This window comes from Protomyctophum bolini (assembly GCF_963924005.1).
Source record: "Protomyctophum bolini genome assembly, chromosome: 2".
Classification (NCBI taxonomy): Eukaryota; Metazoa; Chordata; class Actinopteri; order Myctophiformes; family Myctophidae; genus Protomyctophum; species Protomyctophum bolini.
The window spans coordinates 2,494,693-2,520,822 of NC_137863.1; the positions used below are offsets into that span (position 1 = coordinate 2,494,693).

General features: G+C 44.9%; 6 protein-coding genes across 6 annotated transcripts; 2 read left to right on the forward strand and 4 right to left on the reverse strand.

Moving 5' to 3' along the window:
- Positions 1-2,737: 2,737 nt before the first annotated feature.
- Positions 2,738-3,397, reverse strand: LOC308327930 (Golgi SNAP receptor complex member 2-like; the record flags this gene model as incomplete). Its single annotated transcript, XM_080781578.1, has 1 exon — positions 2,738-3,397. The coding sequence occupies one exon, from the start codon at positions 3,395-3,397 to the stop codon at positions 2,738-2,740; it is 660 nt and encodes a 219-aa protein (XP_080637704.1).
- A 1,082-nt stretch (positions 3,398-4,479) lies between these two features.
- LOC308323766 (phosphomannomutase 2-like) lies at positions 4,480-5,235 on the reverse strand (the record flags this gene model as incomplete). The annotated part of the gene is made up of 1 exon (XM_080775575.1): positions 4,480-5,235. The coding sequence occupies one exon, from the start codon at positions 5,233-5,235 to the stop codon at positions 4,480-4,482; it is 756 nt and encodes a 251-aa protein (XP_080631701.1).
- A 1,568-nt stretch (positions 5,236-6,803) lies between these two features.
- Positions 6,804-7,781, reverse strand: LOC308326153 (26S proteasome non-ATPase regulatory subunit 7-like; the record flags this gene model as incomplete). Its single annotated transcript, XM_080778960.1, has 1 exon — positions 6,804-7,781. The coding sequence occupies one exon, from the start codon at positions 7,779-7,781 to the stop codon at positions 6,804-6,806; it is 978 nt and encodes a 325-aa protein (XP_080635086.1).
- Positions 7,782-8,915: 1,134 nt separating this feature from the next.
- LOC308330152 (ribosome maturation protein SBDS-like) lies at positions 8,916-9,668 on the reverse strand (the record flags this gene model as incomplete). The annotated part of the gene is made up of 1 exon (XM_080784880.1): positions 8,916-9,668. The coding sequence occupies one exon, from the start codon at positions 9,666-9,668 to the stop codon at positions 8,916-8,918; it is 753 nt and encodes a 250-aa protein (XP_080641006.1).
- Positions 9,669-10,049: 381 nt separating this feature from the next.
- LOC308323821 (NADH-quinone oxidoreductase subunit B-like) lies at positions 10,050-10,733 on the forward strand (the record flags this gene model as incomplete). Its single annotated transcript, XM_080775671.1, has 1 exon — positions 10,050-10,733. One exon carries the CDS (start codon positions 10,050-10,052, stop codon positions 10,731-10,733), a length of 684 nt encoding a protein of 227 aa, XP_080631797.1.
- A 2,301-nt stretch (positions 10,734-13,034) lies between these two features.
- Positions 13,035-18,963, forward strand: b3galt6 (UDP-Gal:betaGal beta 1,3-galactosyltransferase polypeptide 6). Its single transcript, XM_080773933.1, has 2 exons — positions 13,035-13,165; positions 15,263-18,963. Exons 1-2 carry the CDS (start codon positions 13,134-13,136, stop codon positions 16,326-16,328), a joined length of 1,098 nt encoding a protein of 365 aa, XP_080630059.1. The 5' UTR covers positions 13,035-13,133; the 3' UTR covers positions 16,329-18,963.
- Positions 18,964-26,130: the final 7,167 nt, after the last annotated feature.

Genomic DNA, 26,130 nt, shown 5'->3' on the forward strand with positions numbered 1-26,130 from the left:
GGAGGTAAAAAGGGAAAAGAAACATATACAGTGAGGGGGAAAAGGGGTGGCGGTGGGGGGGCATATTCAGATTTTCATGGGGGCCAGTTTCGAATTGCAGCCGTCCGTAGGTACCCTTTGAGAGCATGACAGAAGAACATGATTAGGATATAAAAACCAAACCAGCGACTACACTTTAGAAACAAGCCCCCTCAACTACCAATATTACCAGAAAGAGAAACCCAAATTCGCTTATAATAAGTGACAATGGCAACGCTGGCTCCGCAACCAACCAGCCAGCTGACTGACTGACTGACTGACGCGTTGGTTATTATGGATCGCACCCCTGCTCCGGGCAAACCCCGCCCTGATGACGATGATGACGCAGGATAAACCATAAACCCTGTATCTTGCCTGGAGCCGAGGTGGAATCCATAATTAATAACGCCTGACTGACGGACGGACAGTCGGACACCCACTTCCACCTTGTTACTGAGAAAGTGGTGACCTGCAGAAATATGTGACCATTGATTGATTGATTTATTGATTGATTGAAGTAGGCTATTTATTAACAGCTAGTATGCATAAAGGCATACATTTCAAGCACTTCTCCTCTGCACAACATGCAGAGGAGAAGTCATAACAGAACCATCTAAACACTACAACATGCAGTCATAACAGAACCATCTAAAGTTCTAAACACTACAGCATGCAGTCATAACAGAACCATCTAAACACTACAGCATGCAGAGGAGAAGTCATAACAGAACCATTCTAAACACTACAACATGCAGAGGAGAAGTCATAACAGAACCATCTAAAATACTACAGCATGCAGAGGAGAAGTCATAACAGAACCATCTAAAATACTACAGCATGCAGAGGAGAAGTCATAACAGAACCATCTAAACACTACAGCATGCAGAGGAGAAGTCATAACAGAACCATCTAAACACTACAGCATGCAGAGGAGAAGTCATAACAGAACCATCTAAACACTACAGCATGCAGAGGAGAAGTCATAACAGAACCATCTAAACACTACAGCATGCAGAGGAGAAGTCATAACAGAACCATCTAAACACTACAGCATGCAGAGGAGAAGTCATAACAGAACCATCTAAACACTACAGCATGCAGTCATAACAGAACCATCTAAATACTACAGCATGCAGTCATAACAGAACCATCTAAATACTACAGCATGCAGCAAACCAAACCATAGTTACACAATGGAACTTGTGCATGCAAATCTCCCAACGTCCCGTCATGAAAATATTCCAGCACAGGTAGCCACCCTCCCATCATGCAAAACAATGTTTAAAACATGGCTTAAGCAACATTGTTTTTAATTGCACGATTTGAATTGCTTGTACACTTGGAAACATCCTACTAATTTAATATAACATGCCTTTAGAATGTTGTATTATTAGTTGTATACATTTTAGGAGTGAAAACACATGATGGCTGTTACAGCCACCAGCTGGTCAGTCAACGCTGCTCCGCTTTTCTACGACAGAAAAACAGCTGAGGACAAAGCCCACGACAGCTCCCGACCTGACGTGAGTTTTGTCCTGGCACACGTTCAATTTCAAGCTTTGGCGGAAATGGTAAATGCCGACAATTGCGGTAATTTCGGCGTGCACCCATATTTTGGCGTACGCCCGAGTTGATAAATGAGGGCCATAGTGCCATTTCACTTCGTGATGATGTACGATGATAAGATCATAAGAGCCTGCAGCTTTTGTCCTCACACGTCTCATATCTGCCGTTGACAATGAAAGGAGAAATTAGGTCATATGTCCCTCAAATATGACGTACATTTGTGGCAACACAAACATTAAATGCCATTATTGACAATGAAGGGAAAATTTACGTCATATGTAGACGTGCAAATCGGCAAACCAATCACATAAATTCAGTTGATGATGTATAATGATAAGAGCACCCCTCACTTCACACGGCTGTGATTCATTTATTTATTACTATACTCGTATATGGTGCCTTGCATATTACTGTATATTATTGTTTGTCTTGTATATACATCTGATACACACAAGGACCTTAATGGAAACAAGCCCTGGACTTATCGCTTTATCCTTTTAGCGTTATTTTGTATTTGCCACCGTAAAAAAAAAAGACGTCGCCCGACACACACCGGCTGCGTCCCCCGCGCGGCGCCGCGCGGCGCGCACAGCCGCCTCCATTATTTTCAATGAACCTAACGCACACCGGCTCCGTCCGCCGCGCCGCGCCGCGCCGCCCGGCGCGCCGATAGAACACAGTTCTATTTTCCAGGCGGCGCCGCACCGCGCCGCGCAGCAACGCGCCGCGCCGCACACGGTCGCAGACGGTGTGTGGTGGGCTTTATTCTGTCACTGTCTCAGTTCACAAGTCACGAGGTTTTGTTGTATTTGAAAATGTCCCAGAAGGGCTAACCTGAAGAGTGGTCTTTAATGTCCCAGAAGGGCTAACCTGAAGAGTGGTCTTTAATGTCCCAGAAGGGCTAACCTGAAGAGTGGTCTTTGTAGGAGAAAGGTCTGGTCATCCCAGGTACCAGAAGGGATAACCTGTAAGAGAAAGGTTTTCTCATCCCAGGTACCAGAAAGTACCAGGTACCAGAAGGGATAACCTGTAAGAGAAAGGTCTGGTCATCCCAGGTACCAGAAGGCCTAACCTGTAAGAGAAAGGTCTGGTCATCCCAGGTACCAGAATGTACCAGGTACCAGAGGGGATAACCTGTAAGAGAAAGGTCTGGTCATCCCAGGTACCAGATAAGGAGGACCATGAACACGCAGGTCATCAACATGGCTCCGACCATAAAGAAGGTGTCCTGGGTGACCCTCCTCTCTATGCTCCTCATGACGGTGGTGGAGAGCCCCAGCATGTTGGCCACGTCCAGCATCCTCTTATGGGTTCCCTTCAGCGTCCCCCGCTGGCCTCGCAGGCTGCCGAGGATCCCGCCGCCGCTGTCCAGCAGGTCGTCGATGTCTCTGTGCGTGTTGCTCAAGGCGGCGTTCTGACGTAAGGTCTCGTCCGTCATGGCGATGGACGTGTACGCGGCCGCGGCCGCGGCCGCGTCGTCATTGGCGCTGAAGGTCCGGCTCAGGAGCTCCTCCCGCTCCCTCCCCCGGGTCTCCCTGACCCGCCGGTCCAGGAAGGCTCCCAGGACCGCCTTCAGGTGCTGGGCGTCGTACGCCAGCTGGTCCACCAGACGCTTGGCGTTCTGCCGGCGGAGCGGCGGTTCTCTGCTCTTCATGGTCTCCAGACGCCCCAGCTGATGGAAGATGTCGTCCATCCTGGCGCGCAGGTCCTTCTCCAGCAGGTGTACCGACTCGCGGTCTGCCGACTCCAGACGCCCCAGGTGAGACTGGACGTCTTGGATCTGCTGGTTCGTCTGATGGTAGAGCGTCTCCATTTCTGTGTTTTTCATTTCAGACCTTTTTGCTTTGTGGCCTGAAATATAAATATAACGCCTCTCGGTGTCACCCCGTCACCCGGAGGTAGGGGAACGATCTCTGACGTTGTGTCACCCCGTCACCCGGAGGCAGGCGAACGATCTCTGACGTTGTGTCACCCCGTCACCCGGAGGTAGGCGAACGATCTCTGACGTTGTGTCACCCCGTCACCCGGAGGCAGGCGAACGATCTCTGACGTTGTGTCACCCCGTCACCCGGAGGCAGGCGAACGATCTCTGACGTTGTGTCACCCCGTCACCCGGAGGCAGGCGAACGATCTCTGACGTTGTGTCACCCCGTCACCCGGAGGTAGGCGAACGATCTCTGACGTTGTGTCACCCCGTCACCCGGAGGCAGGCGAACGATCTCTGACGTTGAATCGGCAGGGTAATTGCCGCCAAGTAATTCGCAGAGATAGTTGTTGGTACATGATGTTTTTTAAAAGAAAAGTTGGAAAATGACACATATTTGACCACTCACTTTAAGTCATGACGACAATGTGATGTCATGGCATGATGTCATTACATACAAACTGACTGGCAATTAATGTTTATTATTAGTTAATTTATAATCACATATTTTATTATCTTTTTAATGCATGCAAAAATGCATCATCATCTGCAGCACACATTTGCTAGCAATAACATAATTCCTAAAATAAAATCAATATCACTCCATCTTGAAAAGAACAGTTCTTAACCCATTCTGAACGGGAACCCATTTTGGTGTTAGCATCATGTTATGCTTTAGCTATTGAAAAATAGCAGATCTACAAGCTCATAGCGCGCCACTCGGTGGCGAGCTACGAGCTTGTAGGTCTGCTATTTTTGAAAAATCGAAGAACGACTGACATTTTTAGAATCTGATCTCAGGTCAGAATGGGTTAATCAGACCAGTGTGTGTCCAGTGGAAACCTCGTATGAATCTGATCTCAGGTCAGAATGGGTTAATAATTCCTTCTTTCTCTCATGAGAAGAACAGCTGTTGACAGAGTTTCCGTTCTCTCATGAGAAGAACAGCTGTTGACAGAGTTTCCGTTCTCTCATGAGAAGAACAGCTGTTGACAGAGTTTCCGTGTGTCTTCAGGGCAGGAGACCTCGTGGCCGACGGTACGCCGGTCAGAGTAGATCTCGTGGTCGTTCCCGCCAGGTTTGGTCTGGTTTCCGAAGAAGTGAACGGTGGAGAAGTTGTCCTTCTCTACGATCCCCAGACAATATCTCTTATCCCAACCGTCTGGAAACACGTCGATGCTTATCTCCCCTCCGATGGAGAACGAGAGTCCCTTTCCCTTGAACTCTTCTCTCAGGACGGACACAAACGTCTCTCTGATTCGTTCCGTCTTGTCGAACTCTGAAAACTCGACTCTCTCGTCTTGTGTGCAGCTTCGTCCGACGGGCGACACGTTCAGCATGCCTTTACGGAACTCTATGAACGTCCCTCGTTTCTTGGGGAGTTTGATCTTGGCCATGTAACTGAGACAGAAGTTGGTGAACTCTTGGAGAAACTCTTCTCCCATGTGGGCCTCGATGGACTGCACGGGGAGAGCTTCTCCGTTCCTCAACGCTACCAGACCGTTCTCCGCGAACACATAGTCCAGGCTCCGGATCACGTCGTCCCCCAGTTGCTCTTTGATCTTGTCCAGGTCGGAGCCCCCGACCACCCCGATACGAACACGACTCCCCAGGCTCTTCAGGAGCTCTGCCATGTCTGGAGTGACGCGCTGCCTCGCTGCCGTGAGCGTCCCGTCCACGTCGAACAGACAGAGCACGCTGCTGTCCAACACGGCTTCTTCGCCCATTGTTTGACTCTCTGCTTCCTTTCTTATTTGTGCCTTTTCTCTGGTATACTCTCACAGCGTCCGTTCTGTTATTTCTACAACGTTCTACTGAACAGGTCATCTTGTCTTGGACAGCATTTGGATGCGTGTATGTATGTATACTTCTGCCCAAATATGGAGTTTTGGGGCAAATATGATGTCATCGTATGACATGTCATCCAAGTACTGATCAGCCTTGTCCAAGTATGGAGTTCCATATAGGTTTAGGTTTATTTATTTAGCATGTAGTACAAAAAAATAGACAATAACATTATGAAATAACAAAAATACAATGCAAGGAAGGGAAGAAGCCAGCTGGCTTATTTGGAATCCTTTCCTGTAGGAAGAGGTCATTGGTTTAAAGTAAACAGATTAAAAGTTCATAAAAACAGTACAAAAGTCTACAAGTTGGCAAAGGGGGGCAGCTGTGCAGTAAAGAAATAAAAACACAGACTGCACAAAAACCAGAAATAAACAATACAACAACAAACACACAAAAGAAAATGTAACGCATCAAAGTAAAACATGTAATCTACAGAGAGGAAGAAATAAGGTATTTCTTTAGATGTCTTTTGAATATTGGCAAGGATACTGAGGATTTAAGTGAAGCATATATAGGGAGTTCCATAGATAAGGGCCTCTAAATTTGATGAAAGATTGATGTTTGGACGTGCGACAATATAGGGTAATTCAAAATGATCTCTTTGCCTTGTGGGGTAGGAGTGAAGTGTTAGAAGTAACACAGAAGAAATTGTGAAAAGAATTTGTCTTGAATGCATTTTTTTAATTTAAACGTAAAAACGTTTACTTTGTCAATGGGTAATAGTGAGTATTTAATAAAGAGCGGGGCAGACGGCTCATACCGATTTGAATGTGAAATAATTCTCAGAAACCTTTTTTGATCAGTAATTTAGTGAGATGTGTTGAATAGGTAGCAGCCCAGACAATATTACAGTAATTAATATGAGAGAAAATGCACAAAGGCAAACATAAAAAGTCCATATGGACACACAAAGCCAGGTGCTGGAGGGGCTAGCACCCCGAATAAAAATAAAGGTAACAAGACACAAACTATCCTGTGTCTTTATCATTAGCCGTGTCGAATGCATGTTTTGAACATCTGTTCAGGATTCTTACAGTTGTTTAATTTCGTTTTGCAATTATTCTTTTTTTTGTTTAGTTTTTTTGTCGACAGCTGCAAGGAGGAAAATCTCTTTCCAAGGCTTGAACCCTGCAGGGCTGTGAGGAAGCTCTGGGGCTGTGAGGCAGCTCCAGGGCCCCAGGGCTGTGAGGCAGGGCTTACCATTTCTTCTTCATCACAAACAGTCCGTCACTAGGATGACGCTTGTCCTTCATTATTCTTTTTGCCTCTCAAGCGCCTGTTCTCATGTATGCATGTAGTATACAGCATGCTATAGTTTAGCAGCAGACCCACATACTGTACATACTGTACATGGATGTTGCTCAGGACAATAGAGTGCCTTCAAGATGAAGGGGGGGCCCCCCCCGTCGTCTATAAGAGGACAGCGGTAACCACAAAAGACAAACACTCATTTCTTCTTCTCTAGTTCCTTCCTGGTGGCGTCCGTCCCTTTCTCCTTCTCCTTCTCGTCCTTCCTGTCCTTGAGGTCGAGGATCTTCTCCTTCTTGCCGTCGTCCTTCTCCTGCCCCTCCTTCCGCTCGGCGTCTCGGTTGGAGACCTTGTTGTTGATCAGGTTGTGCAGAGCCACCACGGAGCGGATGAGCGACGCCACGTAGACCACCAGCATCTGGTCGTTGGTCTTCAGGTAGAAGGCCTTGGTGAAGTCCAGCAGGTTGACGTCCGGCAGCAGGTTGAAGACGTCCTGCAGCTGGTAGACGATCTGGTGGTTGATGGGCAGCTTCTCCGCCACCACCTTCTCCAGGTAGGACCTGATCTCCAGCAGCTTGGAGTTGAGGCCCTTGAGGCCGTGCACCTGGTTGGTGACGCGCTGCGACAGCGTGCCCACCGTGGTGTCCTTGATGTCCCGCAGCAGGTGCTCCACGCCCACCTCCTCCGCCTCCTCCGCGCCGATCTCGCTGGTGACGTGTTGGAAGGTCTTGGAGGTGGGCGTCCCGTCGTCGTGGACCTCCTCCACGGCGGTGTAGGCCTCCGTGGGCAGGCCCAGCGCCTTGGGCTTCACGTCCACGATGACCAGCACCGACCCGCTGCAGTACTGCTTCACCAGCTCGTTGATGGCCATGTCGTTCTTGTGCAGCTTGGGCCCCGTGTGGTACCAGCCCACCACCCGCTCCCGGGCGTTGACCTTCTTGAACATGGCGTACATGTTCTCCAGGTAGTCGTGGTCCAGGAACCACACCGAGTCGTCCCTGTCGTCTTCGTCGAACGGCACGGCGAAGCTGTTGGAGACGTCGAGGACCTTCTTCTGCCAGGAGCCCAGGAGGACGCCGACGACGCGCTTCTGGTTCCCGACTCGGCCGATTCTGTTGAAGTGGTCGACCACGCTGAGCAGCACCAGGGGGTGGACCACCACGTTCTCTACGGACATCGTATCGTAGCTGTGAGAGGAGACGCAAAGAACACCGATATAGTCCGCACTGTTCTGAGGGAGATAGAATATAGTCTTTGCTAAATGAAATGTGTTTTGTATGACATTTCCTTTAAAAAGGAAAATTACTGTACGTGGTTGCGATGATGACATTGTGATGTCATGCATGTACAATCACCTTATTCAAACTGACTGACTTCATATTTGGACTTATTGTTTTTTACCTCAGTTCCATTATTTATTTCTGTATATTTATAATGAACCATGTTCCATATAAAGAACAGCCAATCTTAACTCACACACACAGGCACGTGAGGCGGCTGTATGCCTCACAGTACTCTGTAGTACTGTACTAGTCTGTACTGTACTGAGTACAGTACAGAGTACTGGCCCCCGTAAAATCGGAAACCCCCCCCCCTTTTCCCCCCCCCTCACTGTATATGTTTATTTTCCCTTTTTACCTCCTTTAATGAATTCCTGTTCTGTTCTGTTCTTTGGCTATGTAGAAGTGTCTATTTGTAAGTGTTTTGATGAATTGAACATGGTGGACCCTCTACTAAGTGTAATGCTTTATTGGGTCAGACTTTGCAAGCTCTCAACGTGTCGCAGCGTGACATGTTGAGAGCTTGTAGATCAGCTATTTTCGGGGCACAACCCAGCACTACATATTTCAATCAATCAATCAATCAATCAATCAATACCGTCTGTACCCTCTCTCCACCCTCTACCCACCATTTTGCAGACAGACCATGTGTCGACTGAATGCAGACACAAGACAGACCATGTGTCGACTGAATGCAGACACAAGACGACCATGTGTCGACTGAATGCAGACACAAGACAGACCATGTGTCGACTGAATGCAGACACAAGACAGACCATGTGTCGACTGAATGCAGACACAAGACAGACCATGTGTCGACTGAATGCAGACACAAGACAGACCATGTGTCGACTGAATGCAGACACAAGACAGACCATGTGTCGACTGAATGCAGACACAAGACAGACCATGTGTCGACTGAATGCATACACAAGACAGACCATGTGTCGACTGAATGCATACACAAGACAGACCATGTGTCGACTGAATGCATACACAAGCGATGTGGGATCTTGGGGTGCTTCCACGTTCTACTCCAGCTTCTCATCTCCCTCCTCCACATCCTTCAGACTGAGCACCTCCAGAGAGCCCCTTCCTTTGGTCTCGCAGCGGATCAGCTCCTCGATCTCCCGGTAGCAGCCCGGGTCCACCAGACACACCATCTCCATCTGCTCGTCGAAGGCCTCGCTCTCCGCCACCTGGATCAGCGGCTTCAGCTTCTCCCGGATCCTCTTGCCCTCCTTGGCCTGCAGCACCAGGCGCAGCCTCATGTGAGCCCTCTGGATCTGCATGGACTCCTTCAGCCGCCTGATCACCTCCAGAGCCTGTTGCTTGGTGCTCCTGTTGGCGTTCACAGAGTAGTGGATGTCCTTCATCGCCCGATCGATGAGTTTGACCGTGTACGGCCTCTTGGTCTCGGGGTTGACGCACTTCTCCGCCACGATGGTGGCGATGTCCTGAAACATGGTCTCCAGCTGGTTGTGCCTCTCCTTCTCCGACACCTGCAGCTCTCCTTTGGCTAAGATCAGTTTACAGATTGTCGTGGAGTCGTCCGTTCCGAAGGCTTTGGACAGATCCTCTTTATTAGCCGTTTGGCCCTTGGACACGTTCACGAAGACGGAGTCTGTCTGCAGAACCTCGTCCAGGTCCTTCTCCGCGCCGGATCTCCAGCTCACCACTTTATTTTTGTAGCAGGCGATTTCAAATCGTTTCCCCGCCTTTTTCATCCTCACCACCGCCACGTTGGTCAGTCGGACTTGGTTTGTCGGCGTACAAATATACATATTTATGTTTGTCTACTGACTAAACAGATGGAGGAGAATCAAGGCTAACTGTAAAGGAACAAACTACAGCGATATACCGTAAATCTCAACCAAGTGTTGCCGATGAATCGTGTGATTCGCTAATGATGTTTAGTTTGTGACGATTCAATTTGAACCACATACCGACCGTGGTTGAAAGGTGATCGAGGGCAGGGCCGGCATCATATCGATGATGTCACAATGCCTGTGACATCATTCACAAACTGCCCACAGAGTATAACTTGCTGTGCCGTCTGTCCCACCATATTTGGGCTATGGCATCAGTATGACCTCATCAGTGTGTTGACGGCCTTGAAGATTTTGACCCGCCAACAGTAACCTCCAATAACCAGAGTTTCAAACATGGCGGCGGCGTTGGTTCTACCTCGTCTGGCCTCGTTTGGCTGCTTGTCATCGAGGCCCGTTTCGTCCCTCGCCGTCCAACAGAGGAGTACGTTCCGTCTGCCCGCTACGAGCAACAACCACGCCCCCACCAGCGTAGCGGCAGCAGCAGCGGCGGCTCCGGTCAGGGAGAAGAGCACGGCGGCCGCAGCGGCCAAGCCGCCGGCGGTCAGCGGTAAAGGAGAGTACGTGGTGGCCAGGCTGGACGACCTGGTGAACTGGGCCCGCCGGTCGTCCCTGTGGCCCATGACCTTCGGCCTGGCGTGCTGCGCCGTGGAGATGATGCACATGGCGGCGCCTCGCTACGACATGGACCGCTTCGGCGTGGTGTTCCGCGCCAGCCCGCGGCAGTCCGACGTCATGATCGTGGCGGGAACGCTGACCAACAAGATGGCCCCCGCGCTGCGCAAGGTGTACGACCAGATGCCGGAGCCCCGCTACGTCATCTCCATGGGCTCCTGCGCCAACGGCGGCGGCTACTACCACTACTCGTACGCCGTGGTGCGCGGCTGCGACCGCGTGGTGCCCGTGGACGTCTACGTGCCGGGCTGCCCGCCCACGGCCGAGGCGCTCCTCTACGGCGTGCTGCAGCTGCAGAAGAAGATCAAGCGCGAGAAGAAGTTGACCATCTGGTATCGCAAGTGAAAAATGGCAAAAAAATGGTGGGGTGCGTACAAAGATCCGACACACCAAAGGTCCGAAGCGCGGGGACATGCGATGCGATGCGAAAATGCGATGGTCCGACATGCGCTGCTCCCGTGCTTGCTGTTATGGTTAGGTTAGGGATTGAGGTTTCGGATCAATAGTATGTCGGAACTAAAGCCTGCACCCAAAAATTGTAAAAGGTGCATTTATCGCCTTTATCCAATGAACCCATTTAGACCGGCGGACGGTTCTACAAATGTCTTCTAAATCCTGAGGTTCAAGGCTTCTTTATTCTCTCTCTCCCGAAGGAGAGATGTTTGTCTTGGACCCCCCGGAGTTAAGAGGTTTTCTCCAAAGCACTTTTTACTACTTTCCATTGGTTCAATATTTTCGAAACAACACACAGACGTAAAGGGTGTTCAATAGCACTGATTTATGGAACAACACACAGACGTAAAGGGTGTTCAATAGCACTGATTTATGGAACAACACACAGACGTAAAGGGTGTTCAATAGCACTGATTTATGAAACAACACACAGACGTAAAGGGTGTTCAATAGCACTGATTTATGAAACAACACACAGACGTAAAGGGTGTTCAATAGCACTGATTTATGAAACAACACACAGACGTAAAGGGTGTTCAATAGCACTGATTTATGAAACAACACACAGACGTAAAGGGTGTTCAATAGCACTGATTTATGAAACAACACACAGACGTAAAGGGTGTTCAATAGCACTGATTTATGAAACAACACACAGACGTAAAGGGTGTTCAATAGCACTGATATATGCCAAAAAACCCTCAAAAATGGAGTTATGAGGTTTCCTCCAGTCAGCAACGAATGATGGGGTGAGAGACAAAGAGACACCATCCTACCACACTGGATTTGTTATAAAGAATAAAAATATGCATACATATGTTAAATATATATCCGCCTTCTGACATTCATTTATCTTACCATTCCCACAACAAGAACATGGCTTCATTTTGAAGCTGTGATTAATCTGTTTAAATGTGTAATCATTTGACAGCCCTAAATGTAATCATTTATTCACCTTAACTAACTTACAGTAACTTACTGTAACTAACTTACAGTTAGTTGATTTAAAACGTATTTGTGTGTGCTCGTGCTCCGGACAAGTGACTTTTTGTGTCCGGACAAGTTAACTTCAAAAGGTTAATGTCAAGCCGTACTGTATACAGTAGGACAGTTTATCTATGACCTTTTGATTGATTGATTGATTGATTGATTGAAATATTTATTAACAGTTTGCAGAATTACAGTACATTTCAGCACAAACTCAATACAAAGACTGTTAACTGTGAGTGGACGACCCAATTAAGCATTACACTTGTTTACAACAGGGTCCACCTTGTTCAATTCATCAAAACATTTAGAGACGTACAAATAGACACTTCTATATAGTTAAAGAACAGAACAGGAATTAATCATAAAGGAGGTAAAAAGGGAAAAGAAACATAATTATACAGTGAGGGGGAAAAGGGGTGGGCGGTGGGGGGGGATTCAGGTTCTACAGAGGCCAGTTTCGAATTGCAGCCGTCCGTAGGTGCCCTTTGAGAGCGCTTTTGAAGGAGTCAAGGGATTTGCATGTCTTAATGACTTTTACTTTCTCTAATAACAACCTAAAACATGAACGGTTGTGGTTGAACAAAACTAAAGTTGTCCTTTAAAGAACAGTAGGCCTACACACTATACAGTCAAGAACAGTACAGTAGAAACCCTCGCCTGTGGGAGGCAGCATTGCACTATCGTGTACAGACTGCCGGAAACCAAAAGAAGACATTTCCGTTTCCGCCTGCAGTGCACAACCAGTGTTGCCATTTCTGCTTATTATAAGCGACTTTGAGCTTATCTTTCCTGTAAAGTTGCTTGCCGTTTTTTGGGGCTTGTTTCTAAAGTGTAGTTGCTTATTTAGGCTTGTGTTGTGTGACCAGCCTAAATAAGCAACTACACTTTAGACCAGTGATTCATTTCTCACACATTTATTGACAAGGACACTCACGTAAATGTATTTGTCCAAGGACCCTACACATCCGAACATATTTCCTAACCCTATACCAGATTTGTGTGGTTAAAATGCTTCAAAAATATTCCACATTTGTCACGTTTTATTTCTCCAATATTTCTTTCATTTTCATAATTATTATTTTTAACATTTTAACACAAAGCCTGCTTCTTTTGGGCTTTGTTTTCATAGACCTGGGTTGCTTATTTCTCCCACAACATATGGCAACACTGCCGATTCTGAATTATAACAAATGAAATGAACGGCTGATGAAATGAAGAAACCCCTCCTGCTACACTTCATAACATAAAAGGCTAATATATTATATACTATTCGACCAGGAGGATGTGGATGATGCAACATACATGTCTGGCCTTCAGTGTAGCAACGTCTCAAAGTAAGAAAACAATCTTCCTTACTACTAACCGGCTACGTGTTGTGCATGGTTTGTTTCACCATAATATTCACATCAACGTCTGCACACTGGGGTGGCGTTTTTAAACTGTAGCGTATACGTTATTACGTTCATCTTCCAAACGTCAATTAAAAAACCAGTTGATGATGCATCATGTATGTAAATATATGAAGCCAGAGGTAATCTACTATTGTTGGCTGTTCATTAACATGAATACAGTCTTCTTACAGTGATGCAGCATCATTTTACTCTTGTCTGTAACGTTTCGACGATGCCTTTCCCTTTGTGATTCTGCATTGGATGCTTTGTGTATGCAGTCGTGGAAAGTAATTCAAATTTAGTCAAATACTGTAATTAAATACAAATTTTAGGTCTTTTTTTTTTTACTTTAGTAAAAATACTAATGTAAAGTTGAGCTCTGCTCATAGGAAATTATTTGATCTATTTAGATTCTTGGCAAAGATCTTAATTTTGTGGAAGACAGATGAAATACCCTCAGAACATATGTGGATGGCCCAAATAATGTCAACACTACCACTGGAGAGACTCAAGTATGAAACACAAAATAAGGCAGATGTATTTGTGGAGGTATGGACCCCCTTTTTGGATCATATTGAAGAGCGCATTTGACTCTGTGTAGGACGGAACCCACCTTAACGTGCACACATACATGCATTTGATTATACAACCCATGTACCACTTGGAAACTATTATTTATTATCTATTTTATATTTTTATTTTTCCTTGTTTCTTCATTGTGTTTTTATGTAAGTAACTGTCTTGTATGTAAGTCTGCTGTGTTGTCCTTGTGTCTATGTAAAGAAAACCCTCAAAATAAATAATAATAAATAAATAAAAAATACTAATGTATCGTCGTTCTCACCATAATACAAATCTAAATCTAAATCTATATATATTTTTTTTTTTAAATCTTGTTTAAACAATTCTGCCTAATGATGATGTCACTGGTTTCTGAACTGCCCACAGACCTCCTATATGAGACATATATAGTAGAAAATAATGGTTGTATTTCATCATGTGTGGACCAATTATTTTATGATCAAGATAGTTTGAAATTGAAAAGTGGTGAAGTGGTCCTTTTAAGTATTATTCTGATACCAGTAATGTAATTGTATACTGCTAATACTAATGTACTCACGTGGCTCCGACATGCGTGGCCGGTTAAGACACATGTGTGGCCGGTTAAAACACACCTTTGGCGCCCAGGCGGTGGCGTAACCGTCTGGGCACCCGACTGGTAATCCAGTCGCAGTGTGGCCGCGGGTTCGACTCCCGAGCCCGACACGGCCTTTACTGCATGTCTTCCCCCCCCCCCCCCCCCCCCCATCTCTCTCCCGTTTCCTGTCAGCCTACTGTCTGTCCCTTCAAAAAACCAATAAAAGGCGTAAGCCGCAAAATAATATCTTAAAAAAAAGAAGAAGAAAAAAGACTCGCGATTAGGGTTAGGTTTGTGGGGTAGGACGTCGCTGCAAAGTAGTGTCGCACAGTTAGTAGTTTAGTCGGACCAAAGATATGCACCCGGGTATATCTCATGGGTATTACAATTTACAATTTAGGCATTTAGCAGACGCTCTTAATCCAGAGCGACTTACATTAACCCATTCTGACCTGAGATCAGATTCATACGAGGTTTCCACTGGACACACACTGGTCTGATGAACCCATTCTGACCTGAGATCAGATTCTAAAAATGTCAGTCGCTCTTCGATTTTTCAAAAAAAAATAGCAGACCTACAAGCTCGTAGCGCGCCACTCGGTGGCGCGATATGAGCTTGTAGATCTGCTATTTTTCAATAGCTAAAGCATAACATGATGCTAACACCAAAATGGGTGCCCGGTCAGAATGGGTTAAGCAAGAACAGAAAAGCATGGGAATACATCACATAAAAACATTTATCAAGAAACATGCGTAAGCTAAGAAAGTAACAGTGGAATATCTATATAATGAAACTATACATATAAACTATACATCTATACTACTACGCTATAAATATGTACTATGATGACGTGCTATGACTACATACTGTTTTGATTGATCGTAACTTGTTTTCCTTCCAGGTTCGGCGTCATGAACCTGCTACGTCTCGTGTGTCGCCACAAGACGGCGCTGGCCATCGGCGGCGTGTGCGCCTTCGCCACGGTCCTCCTCTTCCTGGCCAAATGCACCTCGGAGACGCTGAAGCAGGGCGGGTCGGACCCTCCGGGGGGCCGGGCCCCGCGCGCCCACCTCCCCCAACAGCCCCACCATCACCCGGACCGCTCTGACGACCCGGACGACCCCCCGCCTCCTCCCCCCGGGCCCAAGGACCACCAGGCCTTCCTGGTGGTCCTGGTCACCACCGGGCCCAAGTACACGGAGCGCCGGAGCATCATCCGTAGCACCTGGCTGGCCCAGAGGGACCCCGACGTCCTGGCCCTGTTCGTGGTGGGGACCGAGGGCCTCCCCGCTGAGGACCTACAGAACCTGAGCACGGAGCAGGGCCGCCACCGGGACCTGCTCCTCTTACCCGAGCTGAGGGACTCCTACGAGAACCTGACGCTCAAGCTGGTCCACATGTACTCCTGGCTGGACGCCAACGTGGACTTCAAGTTCGTGCTGAAGGCGGACGACGACACCTTCGCCCGCCTGGACGTCCTGAAGGAGGAGCTGAAGGCCAAGGAGGCCAGCCGGCTCTACTGGGGCTTCTTCTCGGGCCGCGGGCGCGTGAAGGCCGGCGGGAAGTGGCGCGAGAGCGCCTGGGAGCTGTGCGACTACTACCTGCCGTACGCGCTGGGCGGCGGCTACGTGCTCTCGGCGGACCTGGTGCGCTACGTGCGGCTCAACGCCGGCTACCTGAAGGCGTGGCAGAGCGAGGACGTGTCGCTGGGCGCCTGGCTGGCGCCGGTGGACGCCGTGCGGCGCACGCACGACCCGCGCTTCGACACGGAGTACAAGTCGCGCGGCTGCAGCAACAAGTACCTGGTGACGCACAAGCAGAGCCTGGAGGACATGCTGGAGAAGCACCAGACGCTGCAGCGCGACGGGCGCCTCTGCAAGGAGGAGGTGAGGCTGAGGCTCAGCTACGTGTACGACTGGAGCGTCCCGCCGTCCCAGTGCTGCCAGAGGAAGGAGGGCATTCCCTAAAGGCTCATACATTTTTGGTGGTTAGGTGACCACCGAACTACAACATGACGTCACGAACCGCTCCAGCCATTCTCTCTGTTTTTACTCACCACCGCTCAACGTTATTTCAGTTATTTCAGCTCAGTGGTGAGCTGACCACCGAAAATCCAGACTATGAATAGGCCTTTAAACCGTCCCAGGGCTGTCAGAGGACCCTAAAAGCAGTGGTTTCCCAAACCTTTTCGTGTCAAGGAGGAGGACTCCCCAAATCAACATGTATTTATGGGCCACGGACCATTTGAAATCGTATGCCAGGCAGTGACCCCGATAAGGGAGTTTTTTTTTCACGGCTCTAGCAGTGATTCCGAAACATATTTATTTCATGGACCCCCCCCCCCATCCCAGTTTCACATGCTATTTAATGGAATTTCTATCTCTGGTACCCTAATTTATATTGGAGAGTGTACAAAACAAATATTTGGTTCAGCAGGTCACCAATTTCACTGTAACACCACCATGCTAGAGTGAGCAAGTGGCCGAGATTTTGGGAGTTGGAATTTGGCTTCAAACACGGTCACCTCTCGTCCCGTCGCTTTCGCAACCCCTTTCGATCCGGTTCTTCTTTGTCGTTTTGTGGACCACCCATGGGACCACCCGTGGGGTCCACCCGTGGGGACCACCCATGGCGTCCCCCGTGGGGACGACACGTGGGGACTACCCGTGGGGTCCACCCGTGGTCGGTGATGTCGGTCTGTGTTGTTCTCCCTGTCGTCAAGACGTTTACCACGTTGGTGACCTGATGCTCGCCTCTTGTATTTTGTTGTCGTTGTTGTTGTTGTTGTTTTAAAAAGCATCTAAACATGTTCAGACCTCAGTGGTCATAAAGAGTGTATTAATTATGCCATTTTCAAGGAGGTCTTTACGCTCTGCAGCACACTGTGAAACTAACACCAGGGAGGCAAAGAGTTCCGGCAGGCCATGATGTGCCCGCCTTTTATTGTGTGTGTTTTTATTTTATTTATTAATGTATTTATTCTGGACCTGCGGCGGCACAAGGAGGTACTACTGATGCTGAACAGAAGTACTGTGTGGACCTACAGTTGTTCTGGGAGTTCAATCGTAATTTATAATGTGTTGAGAAAGCTTCTTTTTTTTTAAAGCTTATGGACTGGCTAGAGTCGACACACAGAAAAAAACAAAGTACATGTAAAGTAATCCCTTTGGAACTCGGGCGGTTTTTAGCATTTGGAGTTACACTGAATGTATACATATCTCTTGGGAAAGGTTCTGAATGTTTTACTGCATGTTGTAGCCCCTTTTTTTCTTTTATTGCCCATTTTACAGAATATACAATACATTCTTTTGTGGTGTCCTTTTAGCCCAAATGTCTGGCTGTACCACCTCGTGCTGTTTACATTTCTGTCTAATAAGTATTCAATCAATCAATCAATTACCAAGGACAGTATAGGGAACTAACTGCCAGACGCCCATTTTGGGGCGGGGAACCCCTTTTGGTGTTTTAAACATGTTATGCTTTAGCTATTGAAATGGCAGATCTACAAGCTGCTACGAGCTTGTATAGGTCTGCTATTTTTGAAAAATCGTAAAAATGTGGCGCAAATCAGTTTGAATAGATATTCTTTCAAAGTGAATGTTTTTAACTCTGGCCTAAATGGGGTAAGAGTTCATGAACAATATCAACGACACGCTACAGCGTCAACTGGGGAACTTCATAATTATAGCCTATAGTTGGTACTTTGACACCTTTTTCTACTTCTTCCAACAAGCAATTACATTTCAGTAATTTTTGGACGGGAACCCCTTTTCTTTGAATGTATATTCTTTCACAGCAAACGTTTTAACTCATCTTTGTTTCTGGGGGGGGGGGGGGGGCAAATTAAAAAAAAGTCTTCTGAAAGAATATGTTTTCAAAGATCTGTGCCTCATTTTCACGATATTTCAAAAATAGCAGACCTACAAGCTCCTAGCGCGCTCTTTTAAATAGCTAAAGTATAACATAATGCTTAGTTAAAACACAAAGCTGTTCCCGCCCAGAATGGGTGGTATAAATATCAGATAATAGTGTAATATCATTTTGCATTTTTGTGACAGGCCTAAAACATTCTCCCCTGTGTGTGGGGACGAACTGTTTATTTTATATTTTTTATCCCACGATTTTGTAACCCATTTTTCACCCCCGTGTCAATCATCTAATGTGATCCTGGGCTCTACACACCCTCCGCCAACCTAGTCCCCATATATGGGGGAGGAACCGTTTTGACGTGGGTTTTTGACATAATTATAATCATTTTGGAGATGAGAAAAACAATCTGTGATCGGGATCGTCCCCAAAAAACCCGACCGGGCAGAGAATCGGGCTGGAACCCAGGCTAGACACAAACCTACATTTAAGTGTCGGCATTCCTAAAAACTCTCGCATGTTTTACCACAACTTGGATGAGAAACAATATGTTGAAATATTTGTCAAATCATTTTCAGATCCCATTCTTGTTTTCCATGAATGTCGCCATGTTATCGTTAATCATCATTTTTTATTAATAGTTCTAACACACTAACTTAAAAAAAAACAGATGTTTGTTTCCAAATGGTGTGCCGCTTGAATGTTTTATTAAATGTTTTGTTTTTTTGTAACGTATTTTGATTGACTTGACGCTTCATTGTCTACATCGCAATTTGATTAAATTCTTTATAAAGGTTGCAATTCACTAATAATATGAATATCAATTATAACAATAATACAGTCTGTATTGTAGCATTATTGTAATAATGCATTACATTATTGTAGCAAGATGACAGCCTTGTGATTAGGGTTGGAATCATTTTTTCATTTTTTTTTTTTTTTTAGGAAATCTTGAAAAACAAGAAAGTGGACCGCACACGCCAATAGCCAGAGTGCCAATATTTTATTAGGACAGCAGGTTAAGACAAATAAATCCAACATTTCTGCGTTTAATCCTTCATCAGGGAATGACGGAGGCGTAACCGCAGAATCGTTGGATTCATTTGGAGGTGATCAGCCTTTGTCACAGGTTCGCTTTGATAACGGCCATAAAAAATGCATTTGTATTGTTTACTTTATTCATTTATTTGGTCTGGACGGTGTATATTGATGAACATTACATTATAAATGCAGTGTAAATATACCAGATTTAGCAAAACTTTCCAAATTTCCATCTGCAGTCCCCAGACATCAAACATCAAACGATACATACAGGACATATTACATATTACAAATAAATACCTAGTACATTTCAAACGTAATAAGACTAGTAAGAATAAGAAAACAGAAAAGATTAAACTATTATTAGGGTAGGTTTACTCTAATAATCTCTCTAACACAGTTCAAAGTGTTGTATTGTTGAGACTCATGTCTCACACCTTCCTCTTCGGCAGTGAAATGTGGAACAACACAACATGGGTTCAACACTAGTCTCTACCATACTGAGAATGAATGGGAAAGGAATATAATCGATCAGCCTTCTGAATAGCGAGCATCAAACCTACTGGTCCATCAGTAGCCACAGTAGACTACTGAGTACTGACTGACTATTGAAAGAGAGCCCTGAGATCAGAGACAGAGTACAAAATAGGGAGAAATCAACCTACTTGAGCGCCTGAGTAGACTTTTTGCAACGGAATTGTAGATTTTTATTTTTTATTGAAAATGAAAGTGTGTGATCATGCCAAAAAGCAGGCACAGGTACCGTGACATAATTAACATAGGCCTGAAAAGGTAAATCAACACCAATATACAACAGTTATAAATAATTACGGTATTTGTTGATTATTTATCATACACTGACTGAAAGTGAGGACTGGTGGGATTTGAACATGGAACCTGTCATGAGTGTTATTAGTCCACTATACACTATTCTATTATTCATAGGCTCTCACAGGCTTATTAATAAAGCCTTTTCCAAAGAACACTAAATTATAGGAAGAGTTTGAACTTGGAATACCCAGTTCAAATATGATTATTTTGGGGGGCCCAGTTCAAATAGGATTATTCTGGGGGGCCCAGATCAAATATGATTATTTTGGGTGGTCACCAATATGATTCCTTTGGGGGCGGGGGGATTCACGGCCTGAAAAGGCTGAGAATAACCATAATTTCTATATTATGTTTGAGTTTAAATACACATCATAACATTAGTATACATGCTGAAGTAAGTGAAGTTAAGTTGCAATGGTCAAGTACGCCCTCTTGTGGTGTAAATTAATATGTTAGCTCTGGTGAAGTGATACAGAAGGCTAACAAACAACTAACTGACTATGTGTTTAAACATTGTCGACAGTCATGTCTGTCATACATACAATGTGTTGACATTGTACAGTGTGACATTGTAGACAGTAGACATGTTAGACTGTGAGACTGAACGGGGAGAGTGGTTTAGGGAGCTCGTCGTATGGACGTCATATGGACGTCTTTTTGCAACGGACTGTGGATACTCCTCGTATCCTGAGTTTGATTGTCAGGTCGTATCGACGACGTTGTACAGACGTCGTATGGACGTGTGGCTGGAACGGCGACTAGGACATGGGTTTACAGAGAGAGAGAGAGAGACACAGAGAGAGAGTCTGTTTGACGTCGTATGGACGTCCCGTTGGTTATGTGCTCAGGACGTCCGTTTTGGGGTTGGCGTTTACAGAGACGTCTGTTTGACGTCGTATGGACGTCCCTGACTCCCTGTTGGTTATGTGCTCAGTGAGGCAGAGATATCTGTTGGAAAGATAAGTCTTTATGCAACTTGAACTGTAGATTTTTGTTTTTTTTTGTAAATGAAAGTGTGTGATCATGCCAAAAAGCAGGCACAGGTGGTGACATAATTAACATATAGGCCTGAAAAGTTAAATCAAGACCAATATACAACAGTTATAAATAATTACGGTATTTGTTGATTATTTATCATACACTGACTGAAAGTGAGGACTGGTGGGATTTGAACATGGAACCTGTCATGAGTGTTATTAGTCCACTATACACTATTCTATCTCATAGGCTCTCACAGGCTCATTAAAAAAGCCTTTTAGGAGGAGTTTGAACTTGGAATACCCAGTTCAAATATGATTATTATTGTTGTTGTTTTATTTTTTTTATTTTTGGGGGGGGGGGTCCCCAGTTCAAATATTATTTAGGGGGGTCCCGACTCCCCAGTTCAACATTTTGGGGGCTGAGGCTGAGAACCATAATTTCTTTATGTTTGAATAATAAATACACATCACAACATGATTTATTTTATTGAAATATTTCAGTTTGCAGAATTACAGTACATTTCAAGCACAAACTCAATACAAAGACTGTTAACTGTGAGTGGACGACCCAATTAAGCATTACACTTGTTTACAACAGGGTCCACCATGTTCAATTCATCAAAACATTTAGAGACGTACAAATAGACACTTCTATATTTATATAAATATTTCAATCAATAAAAATAAATAAATAAATAGCTGGTCAAATGGCGCCATCATGTGGACAACCCAGGGCTAGGCAACTGCTCAATATGAGTGTCAAACCTGGAGTAAACACGTTTTTAATTCTCTTCCTCTTCCTCAAACAACACTAAAACTCCACCCGTCTGTCTCCCAGCATACATTACACTGGTAGTGTAAATAGAGTACCTGCCTGAAGAAACGCCTGTTCATTCACCATTACACAACGGGAATATAAGTAGCATATTTAAAGTATTAAAGTTAATAGGCGTCGACGCAGGTATTAATTTCGTACGTGGAATTGACGGTGGAATTGTTGTCCGCCGGAGACGAAGACAGGCAAGTTGAGACAACTGAACTGATCACTCTCTGGACGCCATTATAGCCTCATCGATCGGGTAAGTGTTTTAATCACTTTATACTGGAACTACTGTCTGTACAGTTTTTACAGTGTTTATACAATGACACAATCAATTGATTTGTTTTGCAAAACAAATCAATTGATTTGTTTTTGTTTATATATATATATATATATATATATATTAATCAACAACCCCCGCGGGGGGGGGGGGGGGGGAGAGAGAGAGAGAGAGAGAGTTACACTTCTTAACACAATGTAAAAACTACACAAATATTAGAGAGGAGTTCTTCGCAAAATTTGAAACAAATTTCCCAGAATGACAGAAAGGGAAAGATTACCAGTCCTTCTGGGGGAACAGAAAGAATGTGCAGTTTTGGCTGCAAAAATATGTCAATTCCTGTCACAGGAAAAGGGACAACCAGTAGGACACACATACAGTATGCCATGTTTTATTTTATGCACCAAGTTTATTTTATATTATTTTTATTTATTTTTTCATGTCATTGATATTATGTTATTTGTCATATCTGTGATTGTGCTTTGGCAACACTTGTATAAAACGTCATGCCAATAAAGCCTGTTGAATTGAATTGATTTAGAGAGAGAGAGAGAGAGAGAGAGAGAGAGAGACCCTCGGATGAACATTATAAAACGTAAGCCCTTAACACTCGCATACACATACGTGACACATGACATAGGCCGCCAAATGAATGAATGAATCTCTGAGTCTGCATGTTCTCATTTTAGTTTCGATTGTGCAATTTGTGCCTAGCCCTGGTCCAGGTTCCTAGCCCTGGTCCAGGTTCCTAGCCCTGGTCCAGGTTCCTAGCCCTGGTCCAGGTTCCTAGCCCTGGTCCAGTGCTTACAGCCAGTCTCTCTCTGACGCTCTGTGGAAGTCCCTTCCGCAGCCCTCTGGTGATATTCTCACTCCCGTGCGAGTGTTTACAATTCCCAACAAATAAACAAAACGATGTAACTACTCACCGACACAAAGCCTGCTAGACCTTAAGGTAAAAGTCTATTCTCGTAGCTGGGAAGCGTCTCAGGTCCCCATGCTTCCACAGGGCGTCAGAGAGAGAGACTCGCTGTAAGCGCTGGACCAGGGCTAGATTGTGCCTATAGACTTCGTTGCGGTGGTAGGCTACCGGCCTACCGCACACCCAAAACATCTGTTCGTGAGCTTGTAGAACCTATAATTATGTGTGTGCGCACTGTGCGCGCTACTTTATTCTGGACGAACCACTTTACACTTGGACGTCGACAACGACTCAGTTTCCCCTGTATGAATATGATAATAATAATAATTATTATATTTATTACTGTATGAATATGAAAGACTATTGGCCCATTTAACATTGATTGGATGGCCACGGTGCCATTCTTTGCCTATAATGCCAAAATGAAAAGGCATAGGCTATGCCAAAAGAATGCCTACCTGGGATTGTTTTTAAATAGAACAAAAAGGGCTTTTTTCCCCTCAGGAATAATAATAATAATAATTATAAATGTGCATAACATTTCCTCTGTAGTCCTAGTAGTAAAAAGTAATTTTCTCTTAAAAAGTATCTATTTTTTTGCAAGTAGAAATTAATCCAGGCTTTACAGGGATATACAGCAAACATTGACTGTTGTCTGGTGTATTGTGACTATGTGATCTTGACAGGTTTAATACAGAGCAGAGATGAGTCTCCGTGAGGAGAGAGAGGAGGAGGGAGCTGACAAACATCTCCTCCACAGAGCAGAGATGAGTCAGTGTGAGGAGAGAGAGGAGGAGGGAGCTGACAAACATCTCGTCCACAGAGCAGAGATGAGACGCCGTGAGGAGAGAGAGGAGGAGGGAGCTGACGAACATCTCGTCCACAGAGCAGAGATGAGACGCCGTGAGGAGAGAGAGGAGGAGGGAGCTGACGAACATCTCGTCCACAGAGCAGAGATGAGTCAGTGTGAGGAGAGAGAGGAGGAGGGAGCTGACAAACATCTCCTCCACAGAGCAGAGATGAGACGCCGTGAGGAGAGAGAGGAGGAGGGAGCTGACGAACATCTCCTCCACAGAGCAGAGTCTCCACATACAAAGTATGTTAATCCTCCATTACTAGTATAAACCACAGTGTTACATTATTATGTCCTGCTAAAGTATTTTAATCCTGCTATACATATTATTTTACTTAAACTCCACTGTTACATTATTATTTATTTTTCCTAATGAATAAAAAATGATGCTACTTACAATTTGGTGGGTGCTCCTGATATTTCTCCGGTTCTCCTATAGGCCTACATTTTTAAAGTTAGTGATGAAGCTTTAAAAGTAAACTAGAGCAACACAGCAGAGAATAGACTATAGTAATGTTGTCTCAACACAGCAGAGAACAGACTATAGTAATGTTGTCTCAACACAGCATAGAATAGACTATAGTAATGTTGTCTCAACACAGCAGAGAATAGACTATAGTAATGTTGTCTCAACACAGCAGAGAATAGACTATAGTAATGTTGTCTCAACACAGCAGAGAATAGACTATAGTAATGTTGTCTCAACACAGCAGAGAATAGACTATAGTAATGTTGTCTCAACACAGCAGAGAATAGACTATAGTAATGTTGTCTCAACACAGCAGAGAATAGACTATAGTAATGTTGTCTAAACACAGCAGAGAATAGACTATAGTAATGTTGTCTCAACACAGCAGAGAATAGACTATAGTAATGTTGTCTCAACACACAGCAGAGAATTGACTATAGTAATGTTGTCTCAACACAGCAGAGAACAGACTATAGTAATGTTGTCTCAACACCTCTCCAACACAGCAGAGAATAGACTATAGTAATGTTGTCTCAACACCTCCAACACAGCAGAGAATAGACTATAGTAATGTTGTCTCAACACCTCTCCAACACAGCAGAGAATAAACTATAGTAATGTTGTCTCAACACCTCTCCAACACAGCAGAGAATAGACTATAGTAATGTTGTCTCAACACACAGCAGAGAATAGACTATAGTAATGTTGTCTCAACACCTCTCCAACACAGCAGAGAATAGACTATAGTAATGTTGTCTCAACACCTCTCCAACACAGCAGAGAATAGACTATAGTAATGTTGTCTCAACACCTCTCCAACACAGCAGAGAATAGACTATAGTAATGTTGTCTCAACACCTCTCCAACACAGCAGAGAATAGACTATAGTAATGTTGTCTCAACACAGCAGAGAATAGACTATAGTAATGTTGTCTCAACACAGCAGAGAATAGACTATAGTAATGTTGTCTCAACACCTCTCTAACACAGCAGAGAATAGACTATATAATGTTGTCTCAACACCTCTCCAACACCACACCAAGCTTCAGAAGGACTTGGAAAATGGCTTTCTTTACAGGGTACTGGGCTGAGATCCTCTGAGGTGAAGGAAGATTCTCAGACCAGCCCCTCTGACTAGACAATGTGTCTCACCCCACTAACCATCAAATTAGCACGGTGGCCAAACTTACATAGCCTAGTTATTATGAATATATATATATATATAGTGAAGATATGACACACACACACACACACACACACACACACACACACACACACACACACACACACACACACACACACACACACACACACACACACACACACACACACACACACACACACAGGATAATTGGCAGTATAATCTGCATACCCTATGCACTACACTTTATGAATGTGTGTAGATCAATCATTCAAAACCCACAACATACGGTAGAGGCTCTTTCTAGGGAAAACAAACAAAGAGGAAAGATATCACAATCCCTTACGATAAAAAATATATATACATTAAAGTCAAAAGCTTCATCCCTTTCCACTGAGAAACACGTTAGCAACATTCTCAACAAACTTTCAATTTCCTTACATCATAATAAAATAAATGATGCATGAGATGTTGACACAACAACACAAAGAAGCAGGACTTACAAAGAAACACAGCCAAGTTTTAAGCACGACTATTCACAGCTTCTTGTTTACAATCTGCAACCATC

Excerpts from the sequence above, each read along its gene's own strand:
- b3galt6 (XM_080773933.1), top strand. The coding sequence starts at position 13,134 with ATGTCTGGCCTTCAGTGTAGCAACGTCTCAAA. Across the intron at positions 13,166-15,262 it reads CAGTGTAGCAACGTCTCAAA|GTTCGGCGTCATGAACCTGC; the intron begins GTAAGAAAACAA and ends TTTTCCTTCCAG.